Below are 18,796 nucleotides of genomic sequence, written 5' to 3' on the forward strand. Positions count from 1 at the left end.
GTTCTGTTTCAAGTATAAGAAATGAACCAATTTTTTTTCCCTTCCTTCCAATATTTTCTCCGCTTCCTTCTTTCTGGCCACTACACGTAAATGCAATCTATAGAGAGGAAAGAAAAAATGATGCGATAAAGCCTCCTGTATTTGTATTGCTCGCTTTGACGAGCAATTCATGTTCACGATATATCAACTTTTTATCCAACTCGTATACTTTTCTCAGATTCAGAGATCAGCAAGTATCTTGTATTACATTAGTATGCAAATTCTTGCACTTGTAAGAGCTATTCGTTATTTAGTATGAAGAAAAAAAGGTGGTAAATGTAGTGATGACATTATAAAGCAATAAAAGAAAATATGTGCTTAGATGGCATGAGCCTTTACGGTTGCCATGTGATTGTGAGAAAAAAGTTGTTGTCCCAATAAAGTTGTCCAGAATTAATGCATTGTATTTTAACTATTTGATAAGAGTTAACAAACTATTTAGAAATTGCATATGAACTAAAGGACCATCCTTTTAAAATTAAACGTAGAAAACGAAAATATTCTTTAAAGTTCTTTAAGATAAAAAAAAAAAAGATTTCTATATTATAGTGAGTGATCAAACTGGGCACTACTGGCATCGTGAGAGGCCATTGTTAGGGGTTATTTTATTGAGCATTGACACCATAATTGATGGAATAATGTCTTATGGTTTTTCTTATATTTTTCAATGAATTAATATTTTGAATCCTTGAACTTTTTTTATGAGTATGTTTCGAAATTAAAGATTTGCTGTTGCAGATTGGAAACTATGGTTGAATTTCTTATTTTCGTACTCACCGATGAGCAAATTACCGTTTTCTGAGCATACCGCATACTGAGCATTCTGCATGCTCATTCAAATTTCTTGTCGGTAGGTCACGCTGTTGTCGCAATGAACACATTCGTAACTTAGATTGCATGTGATATGAATGACGCTGTATTTGGGATGGATTTTCTAAGCTTGAACTATGGTCTGCTGACGAAGATTATATTTTAGTTCTCACCCTCTCTCTAAATTAACGCACCTCAAATGGATATTCGGACCCTGTCAGATTTAATATACAGCAGATCCCTATACAAATGGATCTTTTGTGGAATGGGATCTCAAACCTACCACTCTTTAGTCGCTTTGCCGATAATACACCTCGTCGCCACCGTCAAATATCCGCCAAAGCTAATCAGTGAAAAGTTTTCGTCAATATTTTTTTTTTAGAATCTAACGTAATAAAAATAACAGTCAGAGAATTATGTTAAAATAGATATTATATACCAGATTTTTTTTCTGTTCATCTGTTTTTCTGTTATGTAAATAAATAACATATAAAGATATATTTATATATTTAAGATTTGGTCTGATTTATTTTAGTTTTTCTTATCGCTACTTTTCTTATAATGCATAATTTTTTTTGATGACTTATTGTTTCATAAAAGCTTTACTTATTATAAATTGTATCATTTATCTTCCGTGTCATCTGACTTCAGTTCAAAATACTAGGTTTGTCCTGGTTTATCTTTGATTTCAAAAAGGGATTTTGATTTATGAGTTGAAATTCGTTATATCATGCTAAACGATGCTTCTTCCAAAGATTGTGCCTAGCAGTGTTATTAGAGAAATTTAAAGAAAAATAAATAAAAACCTGATTATTAAATCAAGTTCATACCAACCGCATACAGCAAAACATACCGCATTTTGATTTAACAGCCGGAATTCCTATTGATATATAGCATATTTTAAGATTATGTAGAACTTTCAAATCTGATAGTAGATGTAGCTAAGCTGGATGAGCTTTGCAACCTATAAAGTGTTTTAGCAAATGTGACAAACGACATTTTGATGTAACAGTGGCAAAAAGGTAGCGAATTTTGTACTCGATGATTTTACTATCCCTAATCATTGGATTTTTTTATATTTTCGTGTATATTAAACAGAAGTGCTCGGAAAAAAAGATGAGAAATATTGATAGATCAATCAATACAAAATGCACATTGCTGTATAGATAGTTACAAGGAGATAATTATGAACTGAATGCAATTAGTAGAGATATTAGCTGAAACTTACTTGTTTAATTCATATTCTGTTAAAAAAAATCCACAAACAGAACTGAATGTATTAATTTTATCCCCTTTTTTTGAAAGAGAATTAGATAGAATTATGTTTATTTTCCATGTATTTTATTTTATATTTTAAGTGTATTAATTTCATAAAATGGTACTAAACATTTCATCATTGAGTTCATTGTAATGATTGCGATTATCATACAGAAATCATTTCAATCAGAATTTTTTTAATAATTTAAAACACTTTTTATGAAAATTTTGCTTCTAATTCTTCCAATAAAAATATTAAATTTATATAGATTTTATGAAAGTAAGTATGAAAAATGAAAATGGAAGGTTACTTCATATTGCTTAAAATAATTTTCTTACTCCGTGGATTTTTCTGCATCTTATATCTAAATTTGAATTGTTAAATTTCAATTTACTATTTAAAATGCATATTTGTATTGTAAAAATTAAAAATTTTATTTGCCATCTTTTCTTGGAGTTTGTGGTTTGCTTTTATTTGAAATTTAGTACTACTAAAATTTTTCTTAAGCTTTTTTGAAAGTTTGGCAGCTATATTAAATGATAAATAAAGAAAATTTAAGCTTTCTAAATAAGTTTTATTAACCAATTATAATTTATTTAATTGATCAATTATAATTTAAATTCTCCATATTTGAAAGGAAAATGTAAAAAAAAAATGATTTGATAAAAATATATTTCTAGAATTTAATTAATATTTATTTCTGCGACTGCAATTGCAATATATTCTTGAAAAATCAAATTTGCAATAACCTTGCTCTGCATAGAAAAAACATGGATGGAAATTTCATATCATATACAAGAAATATATTACAACTTTTACAAAAGGCAATAAATAAGAAAAGGGTTAAAATCAAACCAGAACCATATTTCAAATGTTTCAATAACGAAATTAAAAAAAAAAAATCTGTTTGCAATAAAAAGTCTGAAGGAAACGAATTTCCTTGTATCTGGAATCTCATATCAAAATATATATAATCGTTTTTTGAAAAATAAAAAAAAAATAAAAAAATAAATAAAATTGTCGAAAAGAAAAGATTTTTTTAGAAGAATGAAATAACTACAGAAGGGTTTGAAAGCCATTTTCTAAAATATTCTTGGATAAAACTTTTTGCAAGAATAGGGCTTAGAAGTTTTTCGGTAGTTTATTGAGCTAAAAAAATGCTTTGACCTAAAATTTGATTTAGAATTTGATGCATTATATTTTATAATTTATCGTATAAATATAATGTGAAAAAAATAATAAAAAATGAAAACTTTGTTAGCACAGAGTTTACTTTTCTTGTCATTATTTTTTAAACACTAATAAAACAAATAAGAAAGCTAAGAATAATTAATGATGATTTTTTTTTGTAATAAAAAAAAAAGGCACGAAAATAATCTTACTAATCTCTAAGGAAAAAAATAAAGCAAAGCTTTGAAAAATTGGATGACACATTTTGCAATTTTTGTTACTAGACTTTAATGGAAACTGATTTTCTTTTGAGAAATTGTTCCATAAAGCGTTTTGTTTCTTCAACAATACAGTCAGCGAATCTTTAACGAGAAAAAGAAAAGTTATAAAGATTAATGAGTTTAAAAGAAAACACAGCCGCATTTCAATTTCATGTCAAAGAATTAAAAAAAATGACTTCGATACTTCTGTGATAAATGACAGGAATTTGGATAAAGTCGGTTGGTAAATTCTTAAGGCGGAAGTTATCATTCATGTATTTATTTATGCTTGTGAGCCCAACATTAATCTCAGACTGAGAAGATAAAATACATTGTATTTGCCGCTAGGTGCTTATTTTGAAAGAAAAAATATGCTTTGGCATTTATTTTGGCGATCCAGTCATTTTTATTGGAAAGAGTAAAATCTGTAGCGGTTTTAAATCATCCTTTAAAGCATAAAAAAACTCAAAAAGTAGGTTGTTATAGAAAACCAGAAGATGTATATCAACTTTGGAAACCAATAAATCAGAAGAGTTTTGAAGAGATTATTGACTTAAAAATAGGAAGAAGATGAATAGCTGAAGTTCTTTTTTATGGCCGAATTGAATGCATGTTTCGATATTAATTTTGACCTGGTTTCTCTTCAAAATTTAATTGACGCATTCGAAAGATACTTAATAGGTAAATGTTTTTTTTTAAATTCTTGATAAGGAATTGCTGTAATCTAATCTAATCTAATATGAATTTTTGTAAATGAATAATTGTAATTTTTGTAATATATGAATGTTTTTGTTCGTATTTTATGCTCTGCCGTATTGTTCATCCAATGGCGATAAAACTTTGCCAACTTATTGCTTTGAACCTAGAAATTTTTTGTTTTTGACATGGCCAGTTGGATGTTGGATGCTAACAAGTCGGACAGCCACTGAATTTGTCTTTGCTGAAGACGGAAAAACAAAAAATATTGTCAATCCTAAAGTATTCTTGAATAATAAAGTCATAAAAGTAGACTAGATAGTATTTATACTTTTTCATTATATATCATTCAATTTCAATGAATGTATTCATTATCGACAAGAAAATAATTCTTTTTATCATTCCTAATTAAATACGATAGCTATTTCAAATTTCAAACGATATTTCCAAAATTATTTCTTCTGCGGTAGCAACGTGCCGAGTACCATCTAGTACTGAAATGAAATGAAATACTGTAGCGGTTACATGAACTCTACTACCTTTTTTTCTTTTGATACAATAGATGGCGTTACCTTATTAACGTCAAGGTGTATTTCCCATGATCCTTTTTGAGGGTCATCATTAGATTGCATTCTAAGTAAGTGTCGTATATTTTTCGTGTTCGTGTTTGTTTTGTCTTGCGAAATGTAGAACAAAGAAATTAATTAAATAACTGTTTTTGAAACTCGTGTATTTTTTTCATCTACCTCATAATGAAGTTATAAAGAGTTTCGTCCCCCTACAAGACTTCTTATCTTATTTTAAAAAAATTAGTCTATCATAATTTCAAAATTAGGAGGCAAAGTCGATTGCGTATATGGATGTTTTTTTATAGACATTGAATTCTGTTTAAAGATAAATTGGGATTTTTTCACTTGCATATTTGCAGTTTTGGATACATTCTATCATGGTAATTAATTTGCATGGTCATAAATTTCGCTCGATTTGTTGTTCTGGAAACTAATTTTAGCTTTTTCAATTAGTTTATTATAACTTCATTTATTATTTATTTTAATTTCAATTAATTAGTTTGCAATATGCTACCAAAAAATAAATTTCTTCCATAGTAAATTTTAAAACTGAATCATTGGTGAGACTTAAGATTTTTCTGCGATCTCTCGCCTAACTCGCCCCAGCCATAGAAGAACTCGCCAAAAGGCTATTTGTTTCATAAAGTGATAGTAAATGTTTTAGAATTGTTATGCAAATTTTCAAGATTTCCAATTTTGTCGAAAATTCGCCAAACAAAATTCAATTTTGGCTATCACATTATAATCTTATACCTGTCAATTCATTAAATAAAGGCAAAGATTCAGTTTAGAAATGCAGTAGTAACAATATGCCCATTACTGTTGATAATCACTAAGTTTTTGTCATTTTGAGTTATGATAGACAGATAACACATGCATTTGGACATTCGAATAAATAGTTTTGTCGAAGTTACTTCAAGTAATATGCTTTAAATATGCAATAAATTGCCGCACATTTATTTCAAACATCACTTAGCAATGGAAATTTCTTTGTTAAGAGAGAGGGGAAGAAATGTTAGTATTTTCTTAGAAATTTGGCTTAAGAAACAAGCATGCTTATAATCTATAAGATTATTCGTAAGAAAATATGCTTGTTAGAAATTTATTATAAAAAGAGTTTGTTTACGATTGCATTAGTCTAGAAAAAATTTCTGATATTTTAAATACTAAATCAGTGTAATGTGACTTGAAATGTTTAAAATGTTTTGGATTTCTTTTATTTTAAATATTCATTGATATTATTTTACTCATTTTTTAAAATCTTTTTGTAACTGTTTATTTATAATAAATAGTTTTTTGCACTTTAAACTATTATAACCGTTGTATTTTAACTGGTATAACTCTCTAATGAATTATGAACAATATGTTTATCAAGCAGTTATGTTACGAATTGGTTATAAAAAGAACATGGGTTTGAGCATTACCATTTTGTTTCAATCTGCAAAGCATTGTAAGAACATTTGAAACAATAAGAAAGAAAATTTGGAAATTTGCCCTTTGTGTTTCAAAACTTTACGAATGTTTTTTAAAAAAATAAGGTTTACTAATTAGTGATTTTTATTTTCTCGTATACGTAGTATAGAGAAAATAGAGTAATCGTCAAAAAATTCTAACTCGAGATTTTGACGAATCTCCACACTTTTAGAACTCCGAGTTCGAAAAACATATTTTTGGTAAATGTCCGTCTGTCTGTCTGTGACAAAGATAAGTCAAAAACGCTATGAGTTAGACATTTGAAATTTGGCGTACGATATTTACACCAAATTTGCAGATTTCTATCAAATTTTGAATAAAATCCATCTAGAAGAAGTCTGTTCGGCTGTTCGAATATAAGTTAACACGATAATTACAAAACGAAGAGAATTAGATAGATAAAATACGATACATAGATTTGGCATCTTATGGTGTAGACACCTCTAGATGGTAAACTGAATTTTGCGCCAAATCTAACAAATTGTTGATCTTCTGTCTTTCTTTACTTTCAGAGAAATTTAAACGCGACAACTGTAAAACGAAAGGCTTAAATATATCAAATTGGGTAAGGGGTTTGTGACTACAAGTGTACTTTTGTGTCAAATGTTTGTTCCAATCGATTAAGAAGAACGTATCTAAAGCACAAATTCTGTTTCCGGATACTATTAACAAGATGCCAGGGATGAATCGCCAAAACACTCGCCAAGGATAACACGATATATTTAGTAAAAATGCTAAATTCACGCCAAAAGTTAATATTTCATTACTATTGTACGCCAATGTTATGCAAGGCGTTCTCTAGTATGATAAATTTATTAGAGTATGCGGGAAAGTTTGGGAGAGACCACTCTCACTGATTTCTGAAGTAAATTTAGATTTTGTACAAAAAAAAAAAATGATGGTATTTTAAAGAATGCAGCATATTTTAAGATAGATATAATGTTTTGTCTAGACCTTTTTTATTATTAGAAAAAAATGATACACATTTGTTTTTGATGAAAATTATGAAATTTCTTTTATATTCGTAATCTCTTTTTGAGATACTTTTGAAGAGAAAGAAGGATTCAATGCGTCATGTTGCACAAATAAGCACAAGAAACATAATGGTATAGATAACTTTATTAAGGTTTAGCACGAATTGTGCGATTCATTTTATTTTCAATAATTTTACTTTAAATGTTTTACACATCTCTTTTCATATATTTCCGCGGCACCATTCTCATTTCAAGCTCTTTTTTTTTTATGTTGGGGGGAATCTGGAATGCTAATCGAAAGGCCACCTTTCGGTCACTGTCGGGATCTTGATCGCTCTCGTCTCTTCACCCAACGGTTTTATTTTATGAAATAAAAAGAAAACATCCTTTCTTTAAAATTTTGTTTGCATTCTGACACCTTTCAACAACAACAACATTAACAACAGTGACTGACATCAATCAACATATCACGAATAGTCTTCATGCTGGATTTTTTTTCCCCACGGCACACCACCTCTTGGAAATAGAGACGGCATTGAGACTTTCTTGAGAAAATGGAAACGGCGAGAGCGATGGCCCCAACATTTCTTGTATACATATATATATATATGAAATATTTGATATTCACCAATCATACACCATGCCACTTTGATATAGAAACATGGACAGTCCATCGCATTGAAGGCCACAAAAATGCTACATGGCATGCCGCAACACAATTCTGCAATGTCACCTCTTCATCTCGCAAGACCTTTTATTTTTTTTAAATCTTCTAGATATTTATTTACATAGGCCCTATATAATAATTAGCTTATGTATGTAACGTATTTTTCTAGAATATGTAATACTTGGAAAAAAGTTTTTAGGGCTTGCTTGATCTCAAGGATCATTTTTACCTTTTGTGCCCTTGTTCGTACTTTGACATTTTGCTACGAAGCGGTTTAGTGGCCACAGTTGTGGGTGCTGCACCCTTTTTGCTCTTTTTGAGAAGAAGTGCAGCAATTGCCGTGGTGGTGTTTTTATTCTAAGAAACAGAATAGTTTTGTCGACTGTATTCTTGAATGCTGAGTGATAGCAGAAAATCAACAAAGTTCAGTACGATTTGTAAATAAAACATTTCATAAAAAAATGAATAACAATATTCATAGTGGTTACCTGGATTAAATGTATTATATGATAACTCAAGTAAATGATATATATATAATATGTATGTATGTGTGTGTAAATGGAATTTTTATGCTTGGATTCAATGAAATAGAGAAAGAAAAGATGATGAGATATTAGATTCTTATATACTTCGATCTTACAGATGAAACTCTTTGATTTACAAATTGAATTTATTAATCAATTTTTAAATTTGCATTTAAATAATTTAAAAAATGCTTTTTTCAGAAAATGCAGTCATATGCTGTATGTTTCTGATTCTTAAAATTAGATTTAATTTTTCAAACGTTAATGAATGAGTTCCTTCTGTAATTCGACAACATTATGGTTATCCATTGGATAATCATAACATTCTTATGCTTTATAACAGTACTTAATAAATGCAAAAAATTTTAAACTTTTAAATCATTGATAAGAAACAAACAAACAAAAAAACTGTTTTGTTATACCACTGCATTGTATTTTGTGACATCTGAGAAATCTATGAATGCTAATTGTTTTTAAAAAAGAATTCAAATTCAATTTCCTAAAAAAAAAGAATTGCGCTAAAAAAGTGATGAGATGCAACAGATATCACCGTTGATTGAAGAATAGGAGTCAAGTTCTGAACTATTGGTATTCGGTCTTTTCCTAGTGGTGGCACTGTTTGAAAACCCACAAATTCCTGGGCATTTCGATCGTATCTGCGATAAAAAGAACGTCTTTGAAGGAGTTGCGAGGCTCTGCTATGCTTCTAATCATCACCTCGAGGATAAAGTGATATTTGCTTTATGTCATCTGATATGTGTGCCTCCAAATTTGGGCTATTGTTGAGTCAGCTCATCTTTTAGGATTGGTAGCTTATTTTCTATGAGGAGGAGTCTAGATTCTATGATATTTCGATCTATTAATATGGATTTGTACTCAGAGAATTTCAAGCTAAAATTTGGTCTAAAAACTATTTTTTATTTCCTTGTTAACACTTCCTGTTCTTGGTTTCATTACTAGAAATGAAAATTTGTGAATCTAATCTTTTTCTTAAATTCATGACTTACAGAATTCCGTAAGGATCCGAATATGTACAAGTTTGGAAATTCTTCTTCTGTTTTACCAAGGTCCTAACCCGATCGTTTTTCTGTCTAAATTTTCCCTCCTCCTTATTGGTTCGTTTATTTCTTTATTTTAACCCTTTGTACTCGGATGGTGCCTTTCTATTATCATTCAAGACGGTGCATCATTTTGACGTTTTATTTATTTTTCAATTTTGATTGTTAAAATAGCCTGCAGAATGATAAAAACGATGTAGATTAATTTTTCAAGGAATTTCATCTTAAAACAATTATATATATTTATTTTTAGGAACAATAAACGAGCCCTTGTATTAGAAGAATAATTATGAATCGAATTACGCTTCCGAGTGCAAAGGGTTAATAATTGATAAGGTAGGTACTAAGATATACTGAAATAAGTGATATATAACAGTGACATATTTTAATGGATTTGTAGTCTTTTTTACTATCATATAGGTGATTCAAATTCCAAACTTCATCATAAATACAAAATAATTATTTAAAGAAAAATATAAGTGAGTACCTATTTTATAATTTTTAAAGGATCTGAGTACTTAAATGAAATTGTATATAGTTTTTATGGATCCTCTGCTGCCGTTATCTATTTATAGCATACTATAAATCTAACTTCATGCCATCTTTTTACTAACCTAGGTCTAATTTTCATTTAATTATAACATTCATCCAAACATACGATCACGAATTTCCTAATATAGTTTGTGCTAATTTTTTATCAACTTTTCATAATACGCTAAAAATAAGGAAAAAAAAAAAAAAGAATTGCAAAAAATTTTCTATTGATATGGGCATTTAAACTTTACTAGCTGTTTTTATTTTTTTTCTATTTATTTGTTTGATTTTAAATTAACTTAAATTACAATCAAAACTCTTGGATAAAACTCATTTGGACGATATGTAAATTGAAAGAGACACTCATACTTCAGACGACCACCATGTAATTGTTTAAATTATACAATGTGTTGCAATTTCAGAATTCGGAATATCTGATATGTGGTGATATAGTGCTTTCAATGCTATTTACTATCACATTTTGCGATCGCCAATACATTATTGAGGCACTTGACAAATTTAGCTATTATTATTTACTTTGCTCCAAGAATCTAAAATTTTATTTATTTTATTCAAACTAGATGAATAGATTCCATTCTTTTTAAAATTTTGTACAGTATTTACTTAATATTATAATTTTTTACAACTTTTCTTTCGATAAATTGAAACTCTATACAGTAAACAAGTGCAAACGTGTTATTAATCAACAAGCGTTTTACCATCGCATGTTGATCTCTTGTTTATATCTAAATGAAATACAGTAAAATATCTCTATGCGAACACCACCCTATAGAAACCATTTCCTTTAGTAGGAGCTTATGTAAGCGAGGCCTAATTTTAAAGTGCGTATTTCAGATGGGTATCTGATAGTAATTAACATGTTACTTAATCTTTTGATATGCAAAGTAACCTTTTATGTGTTAGGTATAGTCTTATTTAGGAGTTTAATTTGACACGAGATTATAATATTTGTTTCGGATCTCTTTGTTTTCCAAAATGCAGGTAACGTAGATTAGTGAATCAATTATATGTTTCAGACTTTTTGAGGCTGTAAATTAGAGGTATGTAGTTAATATCTATTTATTGAAATAAAACTGATTGTTGGGTCAAAATGGTCCAGGTACCTTGTAGTTCCTGTTTGGATGAAAAGGGCGATACATTCTTACAGCGGAGTGTGTCATTGAAATACACGATAAAGAAATAAGGTAGATTAAATTAAGGTAGATTGCGCAATAAGGTAGATTAAAGGTTTTTGGAAATCTGGTATAAGCAGTATTTACCGGGTGTCTTAAAAATGAACATATAAATTTTGAAAATGCGATAGAAATGTATAGTTTGTAGCCTTTCAAATGGGAAATCAGGTAATTTCATTCCATCAAATTGCAAATTAAGTTAATATTATCACCGATAGGTAGTGCTCCAAAGGATTTGCAACAATTGTAGCTAAACCGAAATGATATTTGAAAATTTTTGCCCCAAACTACTCAATGTTACTGTTGCAAATAGGCATTGAACATTTCATACCATTTCTTACATTACCGTTTTTTACATTTTCATATCGGTTTTAATTTTTTTTATTTTGAAATGCCATCTAGAGATGGCATGATTAACTAAATTTGCAAATTGGTGGGATAAAATTCTATCCGCATTTCGTTTTTTTAAATTAATTTTCAAAATCCATTCATTTGGGACGCCAAGTATAATCAATGAATGAATATATTAATTATTAATCCACTATCCGGGTCAAGTTTTGTGCCAAATTTTATTCATAAGACATGTTCTAATTGTTTAAAAAGATTTAAAATTGTCAAACTATTTTTCTTTTCTGAACGCCATTCAGTTTAAATCCAAACTCCATAATCAGGCAAGAACATTTAAGAATTTGCCAACTATTATCAATAAAATAAATTCCCGGACTGCCTTCTCTGTCATAAAATACCAAATTTCTGAAAAAAAATGTCCAAAATTTCCTTTAATTGTCTGAATAGTGTTTCTTTTGCTTTAATTTTCATAAATCTAAAACTTTAGACTATTAAAAACTCCAGTCAAGTGATAAAAATAAAAATGGGACTAGCTAATTTGTAGTTTTAAAAGTAAATTGGGCATCGTGTAAGAAATTTTTGATATGTCAAATAAATTCTTTTGATTTATTTGACCTTTATTTGACTTTTATTATTATTATGACCTTTATTTATGATTTTTTATTTTATTATTTTGACCTTTATTTATGATTTTTTATTTTATTATTTTGACCTTTGATTTATGATTTATTAAATATTTGCGTGGTAAATGCTTTCCCAAAATTATTCATTTGGTAAAACCAAAGATTTTTTTGGAAATCATGGCACAAAATACTAGTTTTAGCAGAGAACACCATGTAATGGCCTAAAGCAGAAAATTAAAATTTCTAGTTTGTTGTTTATAAAGATAACAACGGTAAAAGCTGTTGTAAAGCTTTGTAATCTGTAATTTATTAATACAAAAATTCGTTCAGATTGCCACATTAGTTATTAAGAATAAGAACTACTTTTGAAAGACTTTTGGCATGAGACTAACTTAGAAAAAAAAATGCAGTAACTTCTCTGATTAATTTTTCTTTTCTTTTTCTTTGTTATCAGAATCTAGTTTTGTGTGATTCAACATCTTCAGCTTTATTAACTAAGTTTTGAGTAACGTTTAAAATTTTTTTAAAATGATATATTTCAAAATTAATGAATTGTTGATGATAGTAAGGAATATATGCAATACTCTTGTCAGATTAAATCTCGCCCTTACATATTTGAAATAAAATAAAGTTTTGCATAAGAGCATTGAAAAAAAGATTTATCCTCATATATAAAGAAAAGAAGAATCTTTCTTTAAAACCGGAATCCAACGAAAAAAAAATGTAGTCGCCCTAGAGAGGTTTTACTGTATTTATTATTGTGACATGTCATGTTTGAGTTAACATTTCCTAAAGAAGGGAAAAATGCCCATCAGTCCGTGATATGAGAATGAACTTCTACATTATCTTTTCTCTTTGTACGAAAAGCTCTCTAAAGAAAATATCTGACTCTATGCTTTTGTAGAAAGTGTCTAAGACGAAAATGGAGAAAGAGAACGTGGATATATAGAAATATCTCCTCGAAAGCCGTCCGTCGGATCACCGCTGGATAAAGCTCCTATATATAGATAGATAGGTAGAGATAGATGTGTATCCGAGTGCACAAAGCCTACCGATGCGATTTATTGAATCTTTCAAGCAAATACACTTGAGCGAACTGAGAAAAAAATTCTGCTGTATTACAAACATGGACATTTTGAAAGAAATCCATGAGCCTTGTTAAGATTTGGGCCTTTAGGAACGTAATAGACTCAATGAAGAACGGATAAATGGGTCTAGGTGACCCTTGCATTACCGCTGGTTTGTTACGAATTTGGTATTTTCAGATCGATAAATTAAAAATTGCAAGAAGCTCGCATTTGCTTTTTATAGAAAATGAAAGGAAATAAAAGAAAGGCCTGGTTAAAGCTCCTTAGTGGAATGTCAATGGCTTCGACGAATTCAGTGACTTTTATTAAAAGCGGAAAAGTTATTGCGGATTTCTTTTTCAGAAATTAAAAGCGTTTTGAAAAGTAGAAAGTCCAGTGATTCTGCCATTCTCGCTGTATTCAATAAATTGCACCTTTCTCAATGTAGGCCTTTTGTTGTGCTCGTGTGTATATATGTGTTTACGTGTTTATATATTTACATGAATGCGAAGTTAGGTTTGTAACTGTGTAACTCTTCTCTCACTACCGTCTCTTTTAGGTGACTGGATAAAAGACGGCCCGCCGGAGAGTTAGGCCAACCCCAGTCGCTTGTTATATATACTTTGTTAGGTACTCAATCGGAAGAGTGACTGTCACTCGGGGCTGGAGTTCTTCTTCGTGGGGGAAGAAGAAGGCTCAGCCTCGTTGTTGTTCCCGTTGGGGGGTTGTTTCGGAGGTTGTTCAGTGCTGCTCCGCTGCCGTCTCAGTTTTGCGGCCATGGCCGGACCAGGCAGCAGACTGGCCGGACCAGTGGGGTCCATAAGTCCGGGAGATTCGGTCATGTCCCGCAACACTTTGATCTTCTGTATCATCTCCCGTATCTCGTAGCGGAGTATACCGAGGAAGCAGAGTTTGAGGAATGCGATGACACAAAAGCCGAGCACACACAGAATGTCGGCGGCGTGTTGCAGCCACCTGTGGACCGCTTCGTAGCAACCGGGAAGATGGATGAGTGCCGGATTTCGGTCTGTCTCGACGCACGTCAAATTGAGGGGTTCGGGCTCTCTCAGAGAAGGTCTCAGCTTGCAGCAGCTGCGAGGCACCATCTGTCTGTGCTGGGGAAAGTCCTGCCTCTCCTTTTTCAGCCACTCGCTGCTGCTGAAGTCCTTTGGACCGTCCACTCCGCAACAGCCCTGCTCGTTCTGCAACCTGTCCCACAGCATCTGGAACTCGGGATCGACGCCGTACTGTTCGCCGAGACGGGTTCGGAGTTCTTCCTTCAAGTGGCCGGACAGGTAGTGGAATCGGAAGAGCCACACCACCCCGAGGACGACGTCACCGAAGAGCAGGAGCAACATGAGGGTCCAGTAGACGTTGAGAAGACGCTCGTTCATGCGGATGGCTCCGATGCATCCGATGGCCTGAAGGATGCCACCTTGCAGGGCCAGGGCAAGGTAGGCGTAGAGAAGACTCGGGTGGCGGAGGTCGATGGAGGGAAAGAGCGACATGCGAAAGTCGGACACGATCCACGCGGCCAGTGACACGAATGCGACGACACTCACGAGCAAAACCAGGTTGCACGAGTAGATCCACAGCCTGTAATACCTGGAAATGAAAGAGGACGAGATAAAATATAAAATACAACTTTTGAGAAGGAAAGAATATAGATACATATATGGAAAGGGAATATTTAAGTTTGCCTCTAAAATATCACACATATGTTTTTTGCACCAACACCTAATAGTAATATGACTATTAGGTGTTATGACTTTAAGTAATCGGTTATCCTTTCTTATTAAATGACTGCTAACGCTCTTTAATAATGACAATGCACCAACCCCTCGAACTGTAATACTCTAATAATGCCAGTACGTCAACCAAGCCAGAACACCTTTTTCATACATTTCTCTTACAATTGTAGTGTAGAATTTCGCAGTTATTAGACTGTCGTCAATATTATTTTAAATTTAACTTTTCATTCAGAAATGCCAATAGTAAATACGAGTGTGATTCCGAGCAGTGGCAAACTTATGAGGAAGGCTGCTGGCAATAAGTGTGGATTAAAAAAATGTTATTTACCTAATTGAATATATACAAATTTATAAATATAGAAATTCTGGAAAGTGCAAAATTTTAGAATTTTAATATTTTATTTTATTTAAATTTATTAAATCCCTGTCTGTTTTATTATGTTTATTTAATTTTTTACATTATTTTTCAATACCAACACTTTGTTTAAATATATTGTAATAAATGGGTACGAATGTGAAAGCTGGATAGCCACGAATTAAAATAGACAAAACATATACTTTTCTACAAATTTTTTAGGTGCCATAAATGTCAAAGAAAAAAGTTGAATAGGAATGCTATAATTTATGTGAGAGCTGTCTTTTACTAAATAGAAATACCAAGACGTACTTACTCAATTTAAAGGGCGTTTTTAAGTCGGATATTTTCTTCCGTGTTTCAAAATGTTAAACATTTCTCGACAAAGTTGGAATTAGAATGATTATAAATTACTTCAAATCGAATAGTTATATTAGTTTAAATGCAGTGTTACTTGAAATAGTATATATTTTGAAAAACCCTAAAAAAAAAAAAGTAGTATTTGGGATAATTTGGGAAGGGGCAATAAAAATTTTCTTATCATTTAGAATATATTTTCTTCAGATCAGTTCATTACTTTGATAAGAACGCCATACTCCCACATTCCTATTTATCCTACATATTTGGGATGATTGGGAACAACATATCAAGATTATTATGAATTTTGATATAACTGAGACTGGTTAATCATTATTTTGGGAAAAACATATTATTAATAAGTATAATAATTATTTAATTATCTTGAGAAAAACATATATTTAATGAGCCTACCAAAATATGATTATGTGCTCACATAAATTTTCTAATATCCATCTCATATAATCATTTCAAAACGAAAAAAATAACCAAAGTCTGCAAAATTCTTCCCCCAGTTACTCTAATTGACCCTGTTCGTCGAAGTGGAAGAAATTCAGGAATTTATTTGTAAAAGTGAAGTCCCATTTCGTATATTAATCGTATTTCGTATGCCAGAGTGATGAACAAGAGAAATGAACATCGTTATAATACATTACATCTGTTATTCTTACAAAATATTTTTCAATTTGATGCTACTTTAAATTTTCATAATATTGTTGAAACTTTATTATATTATTTATAGTAAATATTTTATTTTACGATCAACTTTCAAAATCAAACTTTATAAATACTTATAGGGTCAAAAATGATCCCGAGTGTTTAAGGGGTTAATAATTTTAGTATTTTAAAGGTTAAAGTGATAAAACGATAAAACTATAACGTTGATTGATGTGAAAACTTATGTAACTGAAATTTTTGTCGCGGAAAGTTTAGTAAAAAATTATCAAGATATGATTTGATAATGAAAAGATTTTCTTGCAATTTATTGATATTCATTCAAAAGGAAAATAATATTTTCATTGTAGCCCGCCATATTGTCTGACTGTATTATACGACTTGCGGGATGCAGAAATTGTAAAACTGTAAAAAGTTGAAATATGTCCTTGTTTTTTGGACCTATATTTATCAAAACTACAAGTTAGAAATTCTTGATTGGAAAAAGATTTTCAAAATTTTAAATTAAAATTATGAAATTTTTGATCAGTAACTTCGGAGCGTGTAATCATCAATAATTTTTATTTTAAAAAAAGCTTTTTATTGAAACCAATTTTATTTCCTAGTTTTAGCAAAACGTTCGAAGTATTTTTGTTAGGTATATTTAACAACAATATTTCTTATTTAAGTAATTATGTTTATAAACGTCATAATGGTATTAAACATAATTTTTGTGTTTATTATCTTTCATAATAGTAATTATGTTTATAAACGTCGTAATGGCATTAAACATAATTTTTGTGTTCATTATCTTTTGTAATAATAAATAATAAACATATGGACGTTGCAATGATATTAAACAGAATTTTTTATATGCACATTATCTTTCTAATAACAGATAGTAAACATATGTACGTTACAATTATATTTATGATAAATATAATTTTTATACCCATCTTATCTTTGTTATAATATATAGTAAATTACTAAAAATAATTTAAAGATAGTCAAATCAGTCAATCAATTCTAAAATATTTATTATACTACTATGTTTTGGACTAAATCTGCTTTAGTTTTTGCTTTAAATCTGCTTTAGTTTTTTTAAAGATACGACTAAGTACGACAAGAATGAAAATTATGTTAAGTATATAATAAAACAGATTTGAAAGAACGCGTTAATAGTTTTTATAACACCATATAACTCTTTATATCATAAAAGTTTGAATTTCATCCTAACGCATTGCGTGGTTTGTGGGATCATCTAGAAATATAAATTCGTAATCTTGAATTCTGGTTTTGGAATATTAATTTTGTCCACTTTAAACAAAATTCCTTTTCACCCGATACTAGAATTTAACTAGAATAAAAATAGAAGTTTTAAAAATGAAAAATGAGCATCAGATTGCTAGATTTTATTAACTTTAGAAATAAATTTCCAGGAAAATTTATTTTAAGGGTGGGGAAAAAAACTGGATTTCCTCCATTTTATTAAGGATTTTTCAGAGAATAAAAATGGCATAGATGCTAAATTTCCATATTTATTGCATATAAAAATGAGATGGAAATATTTATAGAACTATGTGGTATGAATAATGAAGCAACATTTGTAATATTGTTGTTATAATTTCAAAAATAAACAAGGCATATAATAGTAAATCAAAAATAAGAAATAAGTTGACAGGTAAGAGATTCCAAATGTTTTAATAGAGCAAATAAGAAAATATTTAAGACGTGGAAGTTAAAATTCTAAGATATTAAGGATAAATTATATATGACTGAAGCCCATAAGGGCATCTTGAAAGAGATTATGTTGTTTAGCAGAAAAAAAAAAAAAAACGTGGAAAGATAGTGATTACTAACTTCTTTTTTGAAACAGAAATATGGTAATTGTGAATAACAGAAGAAAAAACAGTCGTGTGAGGAAAAACAACATTAAATCACTCTGTTTTTAACAAATAAAACTGGCAACGTCAGGAAGAGTTCACATTTATTAATAAAATGATGTTCTAGTTATTTCTTGTTCATAACAGAGTTTCTGAGTCAGAATTTTGTCATTATAATGAAACTAGTGAAATGACTAAACAATGTAATTACGGTTTTAGAATTCAAAATAATTCAAAGGGTTTTAAGAAACGTAACAATTAAACGATTCTACGCCGAAACAGGAAAGAAAGATTATGAAGGATATCATAAAAAGAGAAATAGTTCGAGATGAAATTTTCAGTAACTAAAATAAAAATTCTGATAAATTTTTTTTATGAATATGAAAATATAAAAATTACAGTGTCTAACTATGCCATAGATTTTCTTTAAAATCCGAATGTCAAGATATGGTTTAAGAATATTTTTCTAATTAATATTGCTCTTAATGCTCTTAACAAATTAATATGATAACATGCAATCTGAACTCAATATT

The 18,796-nt window shown here is 30.0% G+C and overlaps 2 protein-coding genes across 4 annotated transcripts in view; one reads left to right on the forward strand and one right to left on the reverse strand.

The window, feature by feature from the left end:
* LOC129968698 (uncharacterized) overlaps positions 1–18,796 on the forward strand; it is a 713,943-nt gene that overhangs the window by 119,508 nt on the left and 575,639 nt on the right. The window lies entirely within an intron of this gene.
* Positions 7,377–18,796, reverse strand: part of LOC129968699 (tetraspanin-18-like) — a 227,530-nt gene continuing 216,110 nt past the window's right edge. For both annotated transcript variants that reach the window (XM_056082859.1, XM_056082861.1), the window contains one exon: positions 7,377–14,868. In XM_056082859.1, the coding sequence (XP_055938834.1) occupies positions 13,917–14,868 (952 nt within the window). In that variant the 3' untranslated portion in view covers positions 7,377–13,916. The remainder of the gene's footprint in view (positions 14,869–18,796) is intronic.

This window comes from Argiope bruennichi, chromosome 5, assembly GCF_947563725.1.
Source record: "Argiope bruennichi chromosome 5, qqArgBrue1.1, whole genome shotgun sequence".
Classification (NCBI taxonomy): Eukaryota; Metazoa; Arthropoda; class Arachnida; order Araneae; family Araneidae; genus Argiope; species Argiope bruennichi.